This window comes from Raphanus sativus, chromosome 8 (genome assembly GCF_000801105.2).
Source record: "Raphanus sativus cultivar WK10039 chromosome 8, ASM80110v3, whole genome shotgun sequence".
Lineage (NCBI taxonomy): Eukaryota > Viridiplantae > Streptophyta > Magnoliopsida > Brassicales > Brassicaceae > Raphanus > Raphanus sativus.
Genome location: NC_079518.1, coordinates 21,691,108 through 21,711,909, shown reverse-complemented (window position 1 = coordinate 21,711,909; position 20,802 = coordinate 21,691,108). Strand labels below are relative to the sequence as shown.

General features: G+C 37.0%; 2 protein-coding genes and 1 pseudogene across 2 annotated transcripts; 1 reads left to right on the top strand and 2 right to left on the bottom strand.

The window, feature by feature from the left end:
* Nucleotides 1–1,259: 1,259 nt before the first annotated feature.
* On the bottom strand, nt 1,260–2,738 carry LOC130499068 (uncharacterized). Its single transcript, XM_056992970.1, has 2 exons — nt 1,667–2,738; nt 1,260–1,564 (listed from the first exon to the last, which is right to left on the bottom strand). Exons 1-2 carry the CDS (start codon nt 2,736–2,738, stop codon nt 1,260–1,262), a joined length of 1,377 nt encoding a protein of 458 aa, XP_056848950.1.
* A 2,513-nt stretch (nt 2,739–5,251) lies between these two features.
* Nucleotides 5,252–6,907, bottom strand: LOC130498524 (uncharacterized protein At1g76660-like; annotated as a pseudogene).
* A 1,662-nt stretch (nt 6,908–8,569) lies between these two features.
* LOC130499067 (uncharacterized) lies at nt 8,570–12,435 on the top strand. Its single transcript, XM_056992969.1, has 2 exons — nt 8,570–8,735; nt 9,206–12,435. The coding sequence occupies exons 1-2, from the start codon at nt 8,570–8,572 to the stop codon at nt 12,433–12,435; spliced, it is 3,396 nt and encodes a 1,131-aa protein (XP_056848949.1).
* Nucleotides 12,436–20,802: the final 8,367 nt, after the last annotated feature.

The following is a 20,802-nucleotide window of genomic DNA, read 5'->3' as shown; positions in this document are numbered from 1 at the left end:
CTAAACCCTAAATAAACCATTAACGAAGGTAAATCATAAGATGATAACCTAAATAAATGCTAGACCCTAAATAAACCCTAAACCCTTAATAAACCCTTAACCTTAGTAAATCATAAGATGATAACCTAAATATACCCTAAAAAAACTCTAAACCGTAACCCGTGAACAACTCCTAACCAAACTCTTAACACTAACCAACCAAAACTAAACTCCAAACATGAGGTAAATATACATAGGACCCTAATCGAAGGCCACTCCAAACCATAACTCCATGCCTTGGTCACTAATTCATGGCCACCTTAAACATAACCAACATATACATTGGTCACTAATTATTGTACACTGATCTATATTGCCGATGATGATTTTGTGGTTTTTTTTCTTATTTTTTTTTATCTGCCTTAGATATAGTACACCTTATAGGAGTATGAAACGGCGTCGTTTTGCCTAAATTTTTGACCTACTCTATTTTCTTCCTCATTCTTCATCGACAGAGAGAAATACAGAGGCGAAAAATTGGAGATCGAGTGAATAATGTCTTCGGTCAATTCTTCATCCTATTCAACAGATCGACTCGACAGACAACGTGGAATTCCCACAAGATGCAAGTGCGGTGAGAAAGTGGGTCGTTTCACTTCGAAAACAGTGAAAAAATCCGGGAAGGTTATTTCATTGTTGTCCGATGGGATCTGAGATGGTAAGTCATGTACTTATAGATATGTGTCCTCGTTTTAATCTTACTAACTGTTGGATGTTTTTGATGAAGGACAAAACCCATCTGTTCAAGTGGACTGATGAGTCAGTTGTTGAGGAGTTTGAAGATTTCCAGGAACTGTTTGACGTGCTGCTCGTCGACACTTCCGAGATTCAGAGATCAATGCAAGCCTGTGAGACGAGGCTGAAATGCCATGAGAGTAGAATTGTTGAGATGGAAGATGCTGTTTCACGTTGCCAAGAGAAGACCATCAAATGCATTAGCGAGTTAAGGATCCTAAAAGCTTTGTTTCTGTGTTGTTTGGTGATGATCTTCATCTACTTTAACTATGCATGATGGTCATGTGCGACCTCAGTTTGTTCTGTTTTATTTTGTGAAATAAGTTCTACACTATGTTGCTTCTTCTTTGTTGGTGATAAACATCTAATAGAACCAATATTGGGCGAAATACGAGATTGTCATAAACAAATTGTCAACTTTTTTCTAAATCAAAGATCCATCTGTCTCAAGGGAAATAAGAAAAAAAACAGAACACACATAAAAGCTAAATGGGTAAATCGCAAGTTCCCCTCTTGTGTCCTTCGTTACCACAACGGCTGCACTTGTGCTTTTTATTCTTACTTGATCCTTGAGAAGCTTTAATCTTGTCTTCTACTGTTTCATACTTTCTCTTCACGGGTCGACCAGCACTCTTTCTTGAATCTGGTGGCAACACCTTTGTAATTTTAACCTTTGCTGGGACATTCCAGTCAGACTCTGGGACTGCTATTGGATTAATGGACTCCTCATAGGCTTTTCTCCACGTTGCAGTGGTGTATACATCATCAGTAAAACTGTGTACTTCCCTTACTGCGAAAAAAATAGGGTAAATAAATAAGGTAAATAAATAGGTCCCAAGCTGCCAAAAAAACATTAAATTGGTCCCAAGTTCATGTGTTTATACTTCTATACCTCGTGAATAAATTGCAGGAATGGCGTGTCTGCAAGGTATTTTTCCTATATCGTACTTCCCACATGTGCATGTTCTTCTACCCAAATCAACATGACAATCATACTTTTCTCCTTTCACAAGCGATCTGAAGTTGTCAATCTTGTAAACCTGAAATCCTTTTGCCTTCACAATTCTCCTATCAATCTTTTTCTCCACCTTAACGGTTAAAGGATCAAGATGTTTAGAGCTTAACAGGCGACGCTCGTAGAACCATCGAGTCATGAATTCTCTTATACTATCCAGTAAAGGAATAACCGGATATTCTCTAGGTATTTTCAGAAGTGAATTTATGGATTCTGCGGGGTTTGTGGTCCTAATGTCATACCTGGAACCAGGGAAGACAGAACGAGCCCATTTTCGCACATCAGCCTCCCGTAGATATCTTCCGAGCTCAGGATTCATATCAAAAATTTCGGTGATACGTTCCTGAAATTCAGTGTACCTATATGCCTTTGAAGCTTGTTCGACCAAGGCAGTCAACCCCTTCTCCTTAAAATGTTTAACCACATTGGTCAGCAAGTGGTGAATGCAAATTCCATGTGCTGATCGAGGGTTGACAGTGGCAATAGCTTTAGCGATTGATGAATTTCTATCCGAAACAAAAGCTAAGTCGTTGGAGTCAGCAACAACCTCTTTCAATTGTCTGAAAAACCATCCCCATGAATCATCATTCTCTGAATCAACAACTCCAAATGCTAACGGATACAGATTAGAGTTACCATCAACAGCAGTAGCAACAAGTAGAACTCCTTTGTATTTATTTTTCAGAAACGTTCCATCTACAACGATCACCCTACGCATTGTATTGTAGAATCCTCTAACTGATTGCCCAAACGACATAAATAGATACAAGAATCTCCCATCGTCAGCAGTTTCATAGTGAGTATGCGTACCAGGATTAGCTTCTTTGATCATATGCAAATATTTAGGTATTTTAGCATAACTTTCATCTGGTATACCTCTAACAGCTGCTATTGCAAACTCACGAGCTTCCCAAGCGTGCGAATAAGTGATCTCAACACTGTGCTCCATTCTCATAAATTGAATGATCTCGTTTGATTTTGGGCCTTCATTTGAATCATCAAATCGATGTTGTATCAGACTCCCAATTGTTCTTGCCGATGCTGTTTTCCCAAACTTGCTTCTCTTCGAAGGAGCACATGTATGTCTTCCCTCGCACTTGTTGATCATGAAGTATGTAGACCCATCCAGACATCCCGCACGCACAGCTCAGTTGCACAATCTATCCTTACATCGAATGTACCACCACTTTCTAGTAGATTTGTTAACAGTGTAATCAAAATGATGCTTCATCGCCCAAATCTCCATTGTTGCTTTAAGAACCATTTTACTTCTGAAAATTTGATCATTCTTCACAAAATCTGGGCGCAAAGATTTACCATCCTTTTCAGTAATGATTTGAAAACTCTTGTTTTCACTGTCTCCGTTTTCGTCACCACAACCATCCCCAGCGACTTGCTCCTTCCTTGTATCACAAGGCTCCTTTGACGCTTTGACAAAATCTGTTGGATTTATTTCAGGAACTTCCTCATACTCAATATTACTTGAATCACACGGCTCCTTATTCAAATCGATGTTGACTCGTTACTTTTGATTCACACCACTACTAGAGAACGTGACACACAAGGTAGGACCTAAACCCTTCTTCGCATAGCCCATAAAGTTAGCTACTTGTCGATCATTGCTGATGATAATGGGAGGATTCCCTCTCTGATTCACCATCTCAAAACTCAACTCAACATTAACAGAATTCGGTTCCACGCCATAATCCTCACACACCATGATCTTGAGCCGCTCCAACAGAGTTGTAGCATCTAATGTCACCATTCGACCACGCCTGTCTTTGTCTACCACGAAACTCCACTCCTCGCTGGAACTAGACATCCATTCACCAGATTTGACATATATTAGAACCATGTTGATAGAGAGAAGAGAGAAAGAGAGAAGAGAGAAGAGAGAAGAGAGAAAGAGAGAAGAGAGAAGAGAAAGCCGCGATAAACACAAAAAACAAAGAGAAGGGGATCGTGGGAGGAGGAGGAAAACGTGGGATATCAAGAAAATATTCTCCAAGATTTTTAGGTTAGATTTAGGAAACTTCTAAAGCAGAAAATGGAAGTTTCCATTTTTTTCGGATTTGCCTAAAATACGTAATATACCCAACCCAGAATATAGTACAACACATGCAACCCTATTCTTCCTTAGGTGTCACATAAGGTAAAAGGCATAAGAGCCTATGACACACAATTTCAGGTACATCATAGAGTTCAAGATATATATCGTTATATATCTACTGGTACACTGAAGACATACTGCTATATGTTGACGTAACTAAATCTAGCTCAGATAGAGGGATGAAGAAACATTAGTTTATGTTATATACCGAGATATATCTATGTATTATACTTAGTTTCGGTTTTCTGTATTAAGCAGACTAACGGAATGTGTATTCTATTTTGGCTAGAAGAGAAAATAAAATATGATTCTCTATTTTTAAAAAAATAAATTTAAACATATAAATTATCATACATATGTTTCCAATACTTTTCATATTTTTTTTACATTTTTAAAATTATGTTTACTATTTTTCTCATCAACCAAGGACAAAACAAGTCAAAAAATGACCAAAGTATGAAAAATCCTAAAATGACAATCTTATATTATTAAAAGAGAAGTACACATATAGAATGCCTCTTAGTTTTCAGTGTTATTTACACTTCTATGCCACTGACATTAAATAATACTTCCTATTTTAATGCTGTCTTTTCCACTTTGATTAATGCGTTTTCCAAAATTAAATTTGAATTAAATATACTATTAAATAATATTTCCTATTTTAATGCTTTGTCTTTTCTACTTACATTAATGTGTTTTCTAAAATTAAATTTGAATTAAATATAATTCATTAACTTTTCAATTAAATCAATATCAAATTAAAAGAAAATACATTTTTGTTGGACAAATAATTCATGGAAATTATAATATCAACTCTTCGTTTAACAAATCTGAACGAAAAGAATATTATCAAATTTGAACCGAAACTAGATATTATCCAAACGGATTTACCATTTTGGTATCTAGAGAACCATAACCAAACCTTATCTGAACAAAATATTTCAGATATTCGAATGTATTTAAATCATATTTATTTACTTCAATATGTTAGCTATTTTTCGAGTTAATATCCAAGATATAAGTTATTTTAAGTTGTTTAAAATATTTGAAATATAAAAAATAGTCGAAATTAAACATCTAAAGTAGATAAACAATAATCAAAATACCAAAATACTTCAAATATATATTTATTCTTCATCCAAATATTCAAGTTAAACCTATTTTAAAATTTTAATTTTAGGTACTTTAACTTACATTACTCAAATAGTTTAAAGATATATAAATTTAAAAAAAAATAAAAATCATTTAAACGGGTTATCAAACCCGCAAAGATCCTAATAAAACCGAAACCAAATTTTATAAATACCTGAATAGAGCTAGAATCTTTAAACTCAAAATCTCAAACCCGAATAGATTTTAACCGAATTCGAGTGGATATGCAAATATCCACCCCTAACTTAGTCAATATAAAACGATTAAATATTACAAATATACTATTTAGTATAAATAAATAAAAACTGAAAATTAATACCCGTGCGGTCGCACGGATCAAGATCTAGTAGAAAATTAAAAGTGTCTCTTTTTGCCAATTCTCCCTAATTAAAAACCACACAGAACATAACCCAAAAGAAAGAAAGCAAAAAACTAAACTAAACTCTACAGATCAGTAAGAAGGGTTTCTTAGTAATGCCAAGCAAAATCTCCTTTTGCCTTCCCCCAAGCTTCGTCCACTTCTTCTGTAATCGATTTCTGCATCCGAACTGCACAGACCCGTCTTGTACTTTCTGCTTGTCTTTGCTTGACCTCCATTACCGGGCGTGCTAGATCTCCGCATAAGATCTGCGTTCATATAACAAACAATCTCAGCATTAAGAGAATACAGAGTCAGTCCCCATATAAGGAAAATATCACCATATGCCTTAAACCGTAAGTTTCTAAACTCAACAAGTGTGTGTGATATATATATATATATATATATATATATATATATATATATATATATATATATTACCATTGTGCATCTCGAGCGGGTCTTGTAAGTTGCCACTTTTCTGCAGGTTCAAGATATCTTCCTCTGCGCCATACAAATTAATCCCTTCATCTTTTGACGTATCCAAGGAGGTACTACGAGGTCTCAATGAGTCATCTTGAACATGGGTGATCTCCACATATTGGCTTGTAGAGATGACATCATCTGAGCTGAAACCAAAGGAAGCTCTGTATGCTTCAAGTTGTTCCATGTCTTGCTTGGAAATGCGTTGACCATTTCTGTTAGTTGGGTAAACATCCGCATCTCTCGAAACGCTCAGTCTTCCACCAGCATGAGAAAACGGAGCATCATGGTCGAGATAGTATCGGGCAAAGGTTGCAGGGCAGAAGAAATTTGAACCTTGAGACGCCTCCTTTCGAGTGGTGTTCGTCTCTCTCCTTTCTTTGCACCGAAACAAGACAACGCTTTGAAACATCCAACCCACCGCTTCCTCTGAGCCATTCAACACAATAATTAAATTAAATTAATTAATTACTACTAAATTGTGAAGATAAACTAATCAAGAAAGATTCTGAAGAAATTAATATTACAAGACTTAAAGAAGACTTTCTCCAGGAAGGTTCCAAAACAAAAGTGTCTACATCAAAGATTGGTCCACACAACAAACTTTCGAGAACAGATCGTGGAATCAAAAGTCTCTCTGACTAAAGTAACTCAAGGTTCGTTTCAACGATTTAAGATACAGCGATTGCACCAGGATCTAAGTCAAAATTCAAGGTAAAAGAAGGAAGAGGAAAACAGACCCGAGGAAGTCTGTTATGATGGTTCGACCTGGCCATGACCATCAACCTCTCGATCGGAGAGAAAAGGAAATCACCAGATCCAACGTGATGATCGCTTTCAAAGTGAACAAGACTAAGAAGATACAGCCGCAATTTAGGGTTTTGTTTGTGTTCTGGTAGATTTAGCTGGCTCCCATCTAGAAGAAGAATAAAGCAGAGAGGCTGACATCATGTAGAATTTTGCTCCTGCGAGCAAGACCAAAGCAACTATGGTAAGCAAGTGACTCGTTAGTAAATTCTGTTTTTACTTTCTCTAAATTATTATTACTTTTAACATCAAAATATTTCTTTTATAAACAAGTAACGAAAAACAGCTATGTAGAGAGAGAAAAAGCTCTCTGGCCTCTTCCCGAGGTCCCTCTCCGATCTGCTTTGTGAGATTCAAATTTTGAATCTTACGTTCCTATTCCGACAGCTTGAAAATATCTCCGGCTGTAAACCTCGTCCGTGAAAGCCGTCGCCTTCCATTTTCACTCTCTCCATTGTCTCAATCTAGATCTGTCGAGGCTTTTTCAAGTTTAAGCTTTTCCTGCAAAAATTAAGTCCAAGCTCTTAACAAGGACGGTGGTCTTCGCCGGAACTCCGCCGCTCTGCTCTGCATCAATTGGTTCTACTGTCAAAACAAGCAACGTTTATAAGTCGTGGGTGACTAAAACGTTTTGCTTCCTTCCATCTGAACAAAGATTATCAAACCTCTAAGATCTCTTTGTAGCTCCAAATTTTCGTTAATGAGTAACCATGCGAATCTTATTTCAAAGAAGAAGAATAATAATGATAAGAGCCTCACGAGCAAGATGAAAAAGATGATGACTGGACTTTTCAGATTTTGGATTCTAAAAAGCTGATTGGGAAGTTTAAAAATATTATTTCCTGGCTCAAGATTTTTTGTCAAGTGCTGGAAGCTCTCTATTTTTACCAGGAATCTCGTTTGAACTCTACTGATTTGTGCATAATTCGGTGGTGACTGTTTTCCGGTGGTGATCATAAATCAGTTGGATACTTTAAAGAGCCACGATAAAAGCGACGGGTGCAGCAACGAAGCTTGCAATTCTTTGCATTTCGGTGACAAAGATCATACGCGTGGTGTCCTCTTCAAAAAGCAGTCTGATCTGGCTCATCACATTAGTTTTTTAACCGATGTTGATGTGTTCAGTATACATTTCTCTCTAGTCCTTGTGAGCAAGGAGTACACGTCGGCTTCTCTTCGCCAATCATCACATCTCCTCTTGTTCCCGTCGGTTCTCTTCGCAACCGTCAAAGTCAACTAGTTCTCCATTGTGGCTTGTTTTTTTAGATCTGTCCTCTTCGACCTGAAGTTAACAATCCGTCTGCAAGTAGCCAAGTGCTAAATTTATCTCTGTTTACCGGAAAATATTTGCTTTTAGAATTAAAAGTGTGGGTGCTTAATTCTAAAGCACCACCTTGTCAGCTCACTTGGCCTGTGTTTCTCTGGAAAACTTCCAAAGAGTTCTTCATACACGTTCTATAATTTCAGATCACATATCCACTTTCAGAGTAGTTTGTTTTGGTTTATCACATTAGAGTTTTCTGGTGTTGATAGATCAAATATACAACTACTTCTACTATAAAAAAAAAAAAAAAAGAATCATTACTTGAAGTAAGCCACCGAAGATCCCCAAATGAACGTTGTTGCGTGGAACTGCCAGGGCGTAGGTGCTGAATTTACAAAGGAGCACCTCGCGGAACTTTATCATTGCTTTTTGCCTAGATTTCTTTTTCTCTCGGAAACAAAAAATTATCGGAGTGTTTTGCAAGATGTGCAAGTTTCTTATGGATTTGATCATGTTTTTACGGTTGACCCGGTTGGTCGGAGTGGAGGTTTAGCTCTTTTTTATATGAATGACCCATCTGTTACTATTTTATATGCGGATAAAAATATGATTGACATCGAGACACGACTTGAAGGAAATCCAATTTATATGACCTTCGTGTATGGTAACCCTGTAGTAAGATACCGCGACCAGGTTTGGGAACGGTTGTCTCGCATGGGTACTACACGGTCTGGTGCTTGGTTTATGATTGGAGATTTCAACGAAATTACAGGTAATCATGAAAAGAGGGGAGGAAGACGTCGCTTAGAAAGTTCTTTCCTCCCTTTCCGTACTATGTTAGATAACTGTGGAATGCTGGATTTTCCTTATAAAGGGAATTCATTTTCATGGGTGGGCAAGCGACGATCCGGGAAAGTAAAATGCAAACTCGATAGAGCAGTGGCGAACGAAGAATGGCATGCTTTATTTTCTCACTCAGTTGTAGAATTCCTACAATTATGGGGTTCGGATCACAGGCCAGTCCTTGCTCGAATTCAAACTAGGATCCGAAAATCTACAAAAATTTCCGGTTTGACAAGAGATGGATTGGAAGACCAGGTTTCAAGGATGCAGTTACTTCGGGGTGGGGATCTTTTGAAGAAATTCCAACCAGGAATTTTCATCAAAAAATTACCTCATGCCGTAAGAAGATTTGCCACTGGAAAAAGCAAAATCCTACAAATTCTGCTATACTAATAAAAGAATTGAAGGCTAAAATTGACTTAGCACAAGACGAGGATTCCACCACGTCAGAGGAACTAGAGGCCCTGCAAAGACAGTTATCCATGGCCTTTAAAGAAGAAAATACCTACTGGGAACAAAAAAGCAGGAATCAATGGCATAAACATGGTGACAGAAATACAAAGTTTCATCACTCTACTACCAAACAAAGGAGAGCCCAAAACCGGGTCATTAGTATCAAAGATAAAAATGGAAAGCTGGTGGAGAGCGAAATCGAAGTTGAGAACGTAGCTGTTCAATACTTTCGAGATCTTTTCTCCACCTCTCTGCCAACACAGATTGATACTTCTCTTCGGTTTATTTCCGAAAAGGTGTCTAGTGATGACAACAGAGATCTATTAGAAGAACCCTCGGAAAAAGAAATTAAAAAGGCTCTCTTTGACATCAATCCGGATAAAGCACCAGGACCCGATGGCATGACTAGCAAACTCTTTCAGAAGTTTTGGCGAGAGATGCGGCAAGACATTATCCGTCTTGTCCGGGATTTCTTTGCCACAGGGAGTTTTGACCCTTTGATAAATCAGACAAACATTTGCCTCATCCCAAAAAAAAAGAAACCTCGCGACATGACAGAATTCCGACCTATCAGCCTTTGCAATGTCAGCTATAAAATTATTTCCAAGCTTCTTTGCAAGAGACTCAAGAGGGTTACCCCGAATCTGATTTCGGAGACACAATCAGCCTTTGTGGCAAAGCGTTTGATCACTGATAATATTCTGATAGCACAAGAAAACTTCCACGCCTTACGAACGAACCAAAGGTGCCGTGAAGATTTTATGGCAATAAAAACAGACATGAGCAAAGCTTATGATCGAGTGGAATGGAGCTTCCTTGCCTCTTTAATGATAAAGATGGGCTTTGATGAAAGATTGGTTGATCTCATTATGTGTTGTGTCACATCGGTCTCATATCAAGTCTTAATCAACGGCCAACCGAAAGGAAGGATTCTACCTAGGAGAGGTCTAAGACAAGGAGACCCTCTCTCCCCGTTCTTGTTTATCATGTGTACGGAAGCCTTGATCTCACTTTTGAATGGAGCGGAAGCGGAAAATAAATTAACGGGACTGCGTGTTTCCCATGCAAGCCCAAGGATATCTCACCTTCTATTTGCGGATGACAGTCTCTTCTTTTGCAAGGCAGAGACGAGCCAATGCAAAGAGATTATAGACAATCTTGAAATTTATGGGAATGCATCAGGACAACGACTGAATGTGGCGAAATCTTCGATGTTTTTTGGGAACCGAGTGGAGCCCTCTCGGAAGCAAGAAATAAAAAATGTTCTAGGCTTCTCGACCGAAGGGGGTATGGGGATGTACCTTGGCTTACCAGAACATATCGGAGGTTCGAAGATGAAGGTTTTCTCCTTTGTACAAGACCGGTTCAATGGACGGGTTAATAATTGGTCATCGAGACTCCTTTCTAAAGGGGGAAAAGAAGTGCAGATAAAAGCAGTGGCACAAGCTGTCCCGACTTACGTAATGTCGTGTTACTTGCTTCCACAAGGCATTACCGACAAACTGAAGAGTACTACGTCAAATTTCTGGTGGAGCTCCAATCAGAACAGCAGAGGACTACATTGGATTGCATGGGACGAGATCTGTACCCCCAAAGATTCGGGGGGACTAGGTTTTCGCGATTTCCATGACTTCAACTTAGCGCTTCTTGCGAAACAATTATGGAGACTGATCCACTACCCAAATTCGTTGATAGCAAGGGTTTTAAAAGGGAGATACTACAGACATACCTCCCCACTTGATGAGCACCAGACTTACTCACCATCTTATGGATGGCGTAGTATCATGGCTGCAAGACCCCTTCTCACTTTGGGCCTACGAAGGACGATCGGCACGGGTGGTGACACCAGGGCTTGGACTGATCCTTGGGTCCCAGATATAGTTGCACGAGCACCTAGACCTGCTGATCATATTGTTTACAGACTGCCCCAGCTTCCTGTTCATGCCTTTATTAGGAATGATACCAAGGAGTGGAATGCACAGCTTTTAAAGGAATTTTTCCACCAAGATGACATACCTCTGATACTTGGTTTGAAACTTTCACACTCGGATACCCCCGATGGGTATATATGGAATCATACGAAATCCGGTGTTTATTCTGTTAAAACCGGATATGATCTTTTGAGTTCAGAAAAACTAAACCTTACACGAGGAGGAGCTACAGAACCGAGTCTAACGGGCTTTCAGAGCCATGTATGGAAGATTAAGGCTCCAAATAAAATCAAGCATTTCTTGTGGCAAGCGATCTCCGGCTGTGTGGCTACGGCGGAAAGACTCACTTATAGACACCTGGGCACCGATAGGAGTTGTCCTAGATGTGCTGGCCCAGTGGAGTCAATTAATCATCTTCTTTTTGAGTGCCCTCCCGCCCTTCAAGTTTGGGCTTTGTCGGACTATCCGTCCCTTCCGGGTTACTTCCCGAGTACATCTATCTACCAAAACTTAAACTTCCTTTTTTGGAAGCGAAAAGAGGTGGCTCCGTCGAGACCACAAGTCGATACCTTCCCATGGATCTGCTGGTACATTTGGAAGGCCAGAAACGATAAGGTTTTTAATGGAAAGGATGTCTCTCCTGTGGATACCCTTCGGTATGCTATTGTAGAGGCAGACTGTTGGAAGAAAGCCAACGAGGAGAAAGATGAGGACGACGACTATGCTGATCCGATATCCCCGGATACTGAGACGGTGCCTCCTTGGATACCCCGAATCCCTGTCTGCCAAATTGATGCCTCATGGATCAACAATGGCAGGGTCAGTGGCTTAGGATGGTGTTTTAAGGATGGAATGGACAGAGAACATTTTGGGTTACGTGCTTGTCATAGGAGTCTTTCGGCTCTCCATGCGGAGATGGAAGGATTACTATGGGCGGCCACCTGCCTGCGAGACATGAGGATGAGATCCGTACGGTTTGAAACGGATTGTAGGGACCTCGTGGAGATGATGGCCAACCCGACGGACTGGCCAGCCTTCGCGACTAACATAGAGGAATTCCAAAGACTCCAGGGAGACTTTGAGGATGTGAGTATCTCTCATATTCCGAGAAGTCGGAACGAGCGAGCGGATGCTCTAGCCAAGAGTGCACGGTCCAGAGGATACCTCTTTTCCCACATAGATCAGACCCAGACAGATGGAGATACTCCTAGGAGGATCGGCTCGTCTGCTCTCCAATTGATCTAGGCCTAGTTGGGTTGATGACAAAAAAAAAAAAAAAAAAAAAAAATATTTCTTTTATATTATTTGAGGACGACTCTTAATAGTTAACATTATCCTTATGCGTAATTAACAAAATGTCATTGCGTATGTAAACATCATGAGAATCATTCTCACAACCTTTGTTAAATGGTTCTTTTGCCTAAACTAATTACATGTAATATCACTGCTCATTAAAATTTAGTAATATGAAAAGATTATATTATTATACTATATGATTCTTGGTTGCATTATTTAAAATATGGTGTACGCTAATGGTTATAAACAATACCGAAAATAATTATTTATGTTGTTTTTCCCAAAGATTAAACCCGAACTAACCATAATATATATTTTTTTTACGAAACGGCTATTCTATTACTCAAACTTGAGGTGACCTGGATAATCAGACCGGAATTGAAAACCAATGAAAAGTAGCTCCCTATAGAAAGATCTAGTTGTTTTTGCTAAAAAATCAGAAAATTGATTGCGTATACGTGGAACATATGAGATGTTGAAATTTGGGAAGTATTTCAGTAGAGTCTCTATCCTTTCCAGCTCTGTCGCAGAACTTGGCCAAGTAGCAGGATCCTTAATCATAGAAATAAGCTCCTTGCAGTATGTTCCAAAATTCTGGAATGTTGAGTGCTGAAGCATATTCTCCATCGTCCATCGTAGTACTTCTACTTCAGAATGCAGAGCTGATTCTCGTCTTGGAATATTTCGTGTTCCCATTAGTTGAATCTTCCCGCCACTGTCCATCTAGACTTATCCACATCCACTAAATTGGATTTAAGACGTCTAGGATCCATCTAACAAGCAGATATTATCCAAGCTTATGGCTTGGTTTCGTCCTCGTTCTCTTGCACCACTGATATTACCTTGTTTGTATCAAACCATGCCTGACATTCATTCTCCGCATATCTCACTAGTTCCAGTGTATCTCTATCTATCTCCCTAAAGAGTTTGTCATTTCGAACCTTCCAGATATACCAGATTATCCAGAGATAAGGATTCATATCTTGTTCTGGTTCGATTATGCTGTTTTTCCGCCAGAACAGATAGTCCATATTTGTGTAGATACTCGGTGCTGTAAATATGTCTGGATTTGTTGGAACAGATGATAATGACCAAACTTGTAGGGTAGGGGGCACTCAAAAATAGCATGGGTTACTGATTCTTCTGGTTCACCACACCGTGGGCAATAATTATCGCATCTCATGTTACGCCTACTAAATTCCTCGTTACTGCCACGTGGCCAATTAACAATTGGCATATAAGATGACAAATTTTCTTTGGCGCCCTTATCTTCCAAGCAAAGATTTGGAGCGTAGTAATACTTGGCTCTGAGACATCCTTTTCTTGGTCGTCCTTTAAGAGATTCTAGGCAACCAAATAACCAGATTTTACCGTATATTGGTCGTTCCTTATGTAGTTCCAGCAAAAAGTGTCTCTTCGATGAATTGTGCTTATGGCTAAACTCCTTATGAGGGGTATATCCTCCGGATTGACATATTGCTCCAGCAAGCTAACATTCCATTCCTTCGACTTCTGATTAATAAAATCGCTGACCTTCATATTCGGATGCATGACTGGTACTACTGGTGTAGCTGGTCTGGCGGGGGTCATTGGGATCCATGGATCCTCCCACACCTTGACTTCATATATACCCAGAGTGTATCTTCTATCTTATCCCCAGTAGTAATAGCTTCCTTACAGCAGAGATGCTAGTCCATACATAAAAAGGGTTGTTTACAGAGTTTACTCGTAAAGGTGAGCTCAGTCTGTAATATCTTCCTCTCAAGACTCTAGCCACTAGAGAATCAGGATATTGTACTAATCTCCATAATTGTTTTTCCAATAAAACCAGATTGAACTCGTGAATCATCTGAAAGCCAATCTCACCCTCTTCTATTGGTAAACAAACTTTTTTCCATTTTGCCTAGTATATTCCTCTTTTTGGTGGATTTGAGCTCAACCAAAATTGTGCAATGGCACTAGCAATGTTCTCGCATATCTCTAATATGTAGGCAAAGCAAGTAGGATAGATTTAATCAGCACCTCCTTCCCTCCTTTCGAGAGCCATCTACTTGTCCAGCCATTCACTCTATGCATCAGTTTGTCTTTAAGAAAAGTAAAGATTTTGCATTTGGAACCACTGATATCCTCCGGGATACCCAAATAGCTCCCCATCCCTCCTTCATTTTGTATTCCAAGTGTATCTTTTATCTCTTGTCTGGTGGTTGCATTAATCCTCTTACCAAAGAGCAAGGAGGATTTATCAAAGTTGATACATTGGTCCGATGCTTTACCATAAACTCTGACCACTTTCATTACTCTTCACATTCACGGGGCTCCGCCTTACAGAAGAAAAGGCTATCATCAGCAAATGGAAGGTGAGATACCGAGGGGCACGCGCGTGTTACACGCATCCCCGTCCCTTGGTTCTCTGCATGATTGAGAAAGCTAGCACTTCCGTGCATAGAATAAAAATGAAAGGAGACAAAGGATCTCTTTGGCGTAGGCCTCTTCCTTGAGTAATGTTTCCTCTCGGCTTCCCATTCATAAGAACTTTATATTGTACCGATGTGATGCATCTAATAATCCATGTGATCCATATTTCTGAAAATCCCATCTTTCGCATGACTGCTTCTATGAACGACCATTCCATCCTATCATATGCCTTGCTCATGTCTGTCTTAATGGCCATTCTTTTGCTACGTCCGCTCGGCTTGGTTCGGAGAGCATGAAATATTTCTTGAGCAATCATAAGATTATCAGAAATCTATCTTCCAGCAACAATGGCTGACTGGGTTTCCGATATCAGTCCTAGTAGTACTTTCTTTAGTCTCTAGCATAAGACCTTAGAGATAATCTTGTAACTGACGTTACATAAACTAATGGGTCTAAACTAAGCCATGTCGTTAGGCTTAGTTGTCTTGGGGATGAGACAAATGTTCGTTTCATTTAATCCGTTTGGCATTGTCCCATTAGTAAAAAAGTTATTAACCATAAGAGTTAAGTCATCCTTTACTATGTCCCAAAACTTCTGGTAAAAAAGCGCAGTCATCCCATCTGGTCCTAGAGCTTTTTCCGGATGCATAGCAAAGAGCGCTAATTTAATCTCCCATTCAGAGACTGGAGCAGTAAGACTTTCGTTCATTTTCCCCGTAATGGTTGTAGGAACTTCGGATAGTGCCTCTTCAATATCTTCTGGATTAGAAGATTCAAAGATTTGTCGAAAATAACTAGTGGCAATCGCTACTAGTCCTTCTTCATCTTCCACAATATTTCCATTCTCATCTAGGAGCTGCGTAATCTTATTCCTTGCTCTTCTTTGCTTTTTTAAGGCGTGGAAATTTTTTGTATTTCGGTCTCCTTCCCTCAACCAAAATACTCGGTTCTTCTGTTTCCAGAACATTTCTTCTGCCTTAAGGGCATCAGAAAGTTCCTTTAAAGCTGCTGCGATTTCCTCAGTTGTAGCATTATCATCTGCGTATAGGCTCTCCACTTTTTCTTTAAACTCTTAAAGTTTCTTTAAGAGTTAAGTCATCCTTTACTATGTCCCAAAACTTCTGGTAAAAAGCGCAGTCATCCCATCTGGTCCTGGAGCTTTTTCCGGATGCATAGCAAAGAGCGCTAATTTAATCTCCCATTCAGAGACTGGAGCAGTAAGACTTTCGTTCATTTTCCCCGTAATGGTTGTAGGAACTTCGGATAGTGCCTCTTCAATATCTTCTGGATTAGAAGATTCAAAGATTTGTCGAAAATAACTAGTGGCAATAGCTACTAGTCCTTCTTCATCTTCCACAATATTTCCATTCTCATCTAGGAGCTGCGTAATCTTATTCCTTGCTCTTCTTTGCTTTTTTAAGGCGTGGAATTTTTTTGTATTTCGGTCTCCTTCCCTCAACCAAAATACTCGGTTCTTCTGTTTCCAGAACATTTCTTCTGCCTTAAGGGCATCAGAAAGTTCCTTTAAAGCTGCTGCGATTTTCTCAGTTGTAGCATTATCATCTGCGTATAGGCTCTCCACTTTTTCTTTAAGCTCCTCCACCAGTTTTGTCGAATTAATATTATGTTGTTTCCTCCACTCTCTCAAGGCTTCCCGACAACTGGAAATATGTTCCATTATAGTTGCATTAGGAGGAAGATCAGGAGATTTCCATCCCTCTAAAATGACTTGCCTCAATTCCTCGTTATCCAACCATCTTTTGTCAAATTTGAATTTTTCTTATTTTCCTTGTTGGTTTTGTGAGTATGTCCGCAAGTATCGGACGATGGTCCCATAATCTCATATACTTCACTTTTGAGTGAGGAAAATTTTCATGCCAATCCGCATTTCCCACTTCTCTGTCAAGACGACATCGAACATTTACTCTTCCTGCTCTCTTTCCAACCCATGATAGTATATCACCAGTAAATGGAAACTCTAACATACATTCCACAGTCACTTAACATTAATTTAAAACGTTGACGCAGCGACCAGTCCACACCGCTGGGAGTTGAGTGTAGCCAGAGCGGGTGCTGCACAGCGACGTGATGCCATCGCTCGGGTTCAAAACGATCCCAACAGCAACTTGGTTGAGCGGGAAGAAGAAGCCGCTCGGGAGAAGACGAAGGCACGAAATCAGATGTTTGACCAGTTATCTCCGGTTTGACCCGGTTTAATTCAATTAAACCAGCTCGAATTTTCCCTTCTCTATATATAGTTTTAGACCCAAAAACCCTAATGTGTCTCGTTTTCTCTCTAGAATTTTTCCTCATCTTGTAAAACTTGAATCTTTTATCAATCTAAGGAATTATTTCATCATTTTATATATTGTTTCTCCTTCTCATAAACATAATTATACTTGAATCTCATATAGATTTAAGGTTTTTCATGAAGATTAGAGAGTAGACACCATTTTGGATTCATGGGTTAGGGTGACTAAGGCTGATTAAGTGTAGATCTAAGGTGTTTCATGGTAGATTTATCTTTTTTTTTTGTCACACAACATGGTAGATTTATCTTGTTCCTTGATTGTTGAGTGATCTTAATGCTATTTTAGTCTTGATCATATTCCCAGCCACAAGGTGTTTGATGAAATGTTTGAACCAACTCTTCAAAGCTTTTAGTTTTTTTTACCAAGGCACTTGATGTTAAAGAAGCTAAGATTGCTAGTAGACTCATTCCTAATGATTGCTTTAATAATATTCAACCAAAGACATTTGATGCTTGAGTTAATTTAGCAAATGAGCATTCATCTAGACATAGAGCTTACTTAGTATTATGTCTAGGCATAAGGTAATAGATTGATTATGTGTTTGCCACCTTTAGATTGAATCTTGATCACCCAAGATCAAATCCCTAGTCTCATGGATCCATTCTTACCATTTGATTGAGTTCTTGCACTTGTTTATTGATTGGATTTGAGATCACCTTGTTTATATTTCTAGGATATTAGCTTGTTACCATCATCAATCTTCATATTTGCTTAGATTATGAAAGTTTGTGTATTCTTGGTGCTATAGATCACTAGTTCTATGTGGTTCGACAACCTTTATATACTATCATTTGACTTGAAAGCCTTGAAAACTTCCACTATCAAATTGGCGCCTTTGCCGGGGATTTTTTTTTATGTGTATGCTGTATTATTTCATATAACTTAGTGTATTATTCGATGTGTATGCTATATTATTTTTCATATTTTTAGCATAATATTAGTGGATTCTTTTATGTGTATGCTATATTATTTCATGGAAGTTAACATACATTAATTGTTTTTAATAAAAATCCTTATTTTTATAATGTTATATAAAATTAGTAGGATAGTATGACAATATACGATTCATATTTTTATAAGAATCATGTTCTTTACGATTTATAGATAATACATGATATTTGTAGGGACTCAAAAATATAAGTTATTCATAATTATGTTTTTCTATAAAACTTTGGTACATGAAATTTATTTTTATTAATATTTCTGGAATTTCATAGGATATGTGACATCTATTTTGGGACTGGTCAATATATTTTTTTATATTGTAAAATCAAAATGTCATATATAAAAATTATATGCAATCTTGCATGATGGTGAAATACATTTAACAAAGTATTCCATATTAATTGTCTTGCAATCACTTAACTTTAGCAAGAAGAGTTTTTGATTGCAAAATTATCATAAATGATGACAAACATTTAATTTAGAAATTTATATTATTCTTTCCAATTAAGTTTAAAGTCAAATATCAGTTTTAATATGGATTTCCTTTATTTTCGCCCCTTGCATATAATACTTTCTATAATTGTTTAAAATTTATGATTATAATGTTATATGAATCTGATATATATAGTCACAACTGATAGGTTTTTGACTATATATATGATTCATATTTTTGTAATATTAATGTTTTTTATGATGAAGAAATGATACATGACATTTTTTAGGAACCAGAAAATATAAATGATTCATAATTATATTTTTCTATAAATTTTGGTACATGAAATTTATTTTTATTACTTTTTTGGAATTTTACGGGATACATAACATTTATTTTGGGACTGAAAATATAAATATTTTATATTGTAAAATCAAATGTCTTATATTAAAAATTTATGAGCAATCTTGAATGATTGTAAAATAAATTCAAAATGAATTCCATAAATATTATTCTTACGATCCCTTAATTTTGGCCCTCATTTTTTTATTATGAAATTAACCTAAATGGTGACAAACATTAATTTTGGAAATTTATATAATTTTTTTATTAAGTTTAAAGATAATATCATTTTTAATTCCGAACTGTAATCCTTTATCTCGTGTCTCCTCGAGATTTTTTAGTAAAAACACGATTTTTAAAATAAAAGATAAAATTTTCTGGCATCAAATAAAAGATAAAATTTTCTGGCATCAAATAAAAGATAAAATAAAAGAGGCCAATATGTATTTTGAGTCATTATGTATATTAAGGTTCAATAATAGGTCTCTTTTACAATTTTGAATCCTAATCAGCCCACTAAATTTAAGAATTCATATTATTTACTTCTTTTTTTATTTCCAACCTAATATTATTTACTACAGTTTATTTTAATTTTTCAGTTTTTATATACTCCGGAACCAGTATAATTTTAATTTATTATGACGATACATCTTCGATAATAAGACAATTACTGTTTGTCGACCACAATAAGATTATCGTTACTGGATACCCCCATTAACATTTTTTGATTGAAAACTCAAGTAAACTTCTAATCCCAAATTGGTTTTCTTTGTACTAATATGTATCTCAAATGTTAGTTCTGTTAATCTATTCATGTATAGTATGTTTCTTTTTTTTTACTTTTTCAATATCTATAGATTAAAATTTATAATCTCTTTTGGATCATTCACTCCGCGCCCTGCGCGGATTATCACCTAGTATGATATTATTTAAAGAGCTGATATGAGAGATCGTATCAGAATGAAACAACCAACAAAATGTATCTTTTTGTGAAAATAATGTTTAAGAAGGTGTTATTCATTGATGGGCTTGAATAGAATTTAAATCTAAGAACAATCTAGTTTTATTCAATAGTTCATTTTGATTCCTTATTATAAATCTAGTGTTAATAATTCTTGTATTGAAAATAGTTTTTATTGAAAGAATTTAAATTTAGTGTTATTTATTCTTGTATTTATAATATCATTAATATAAGAATTTAAAATTTGTTGTTATTCAATCTAGATTTGAAATTATGATTTAAAGTCTACTCTTATTCATGTATGGATTGATTTTCATAGTAAAAAGAGTTATAAAAAAGTTGAATAACTTTGATATTACTTTTATGAGTAAATTTTAGCAATCAAAATCCAAACTTTACCCAAAGATTTTCAGTTGAAAATTCAGAGTTATCAACTCATTCTTTTACGTGTCTTGTCAATATTTTCTTTTTCATTTTTTTTCACATTTCTTGCTCTTCAAAAACCAAACGAGTGTTATCATGGTGAATCATATTTCCAATTTTGTTATTGACTCACTCTGCAATATTTTCATCCCAAGATTCCAACTGCAAATTTCTTGCTTCACAAAGGTATGTATCTCAATTTCAAAATATATTATTTTGACTCCAATGAATCATCTTCAATGTTCATTTGACTGACTGACAGTAATAAATGATTACACTATAATTTCACAAACGTTACAAATCTATGATGATATTTGATTGCTTGAAGTTTATACCTTCTTATTATTTATAATCATTATGATCTGTATTACTATCATATATATGGTAGGTTTCCAAACAATGGAACTGAGTCTTTGTAAGGAAGACGATTCTGATATAGATGTTTTGTAATTAACACTCACCATATGAGAATCAAATTTGGGGAC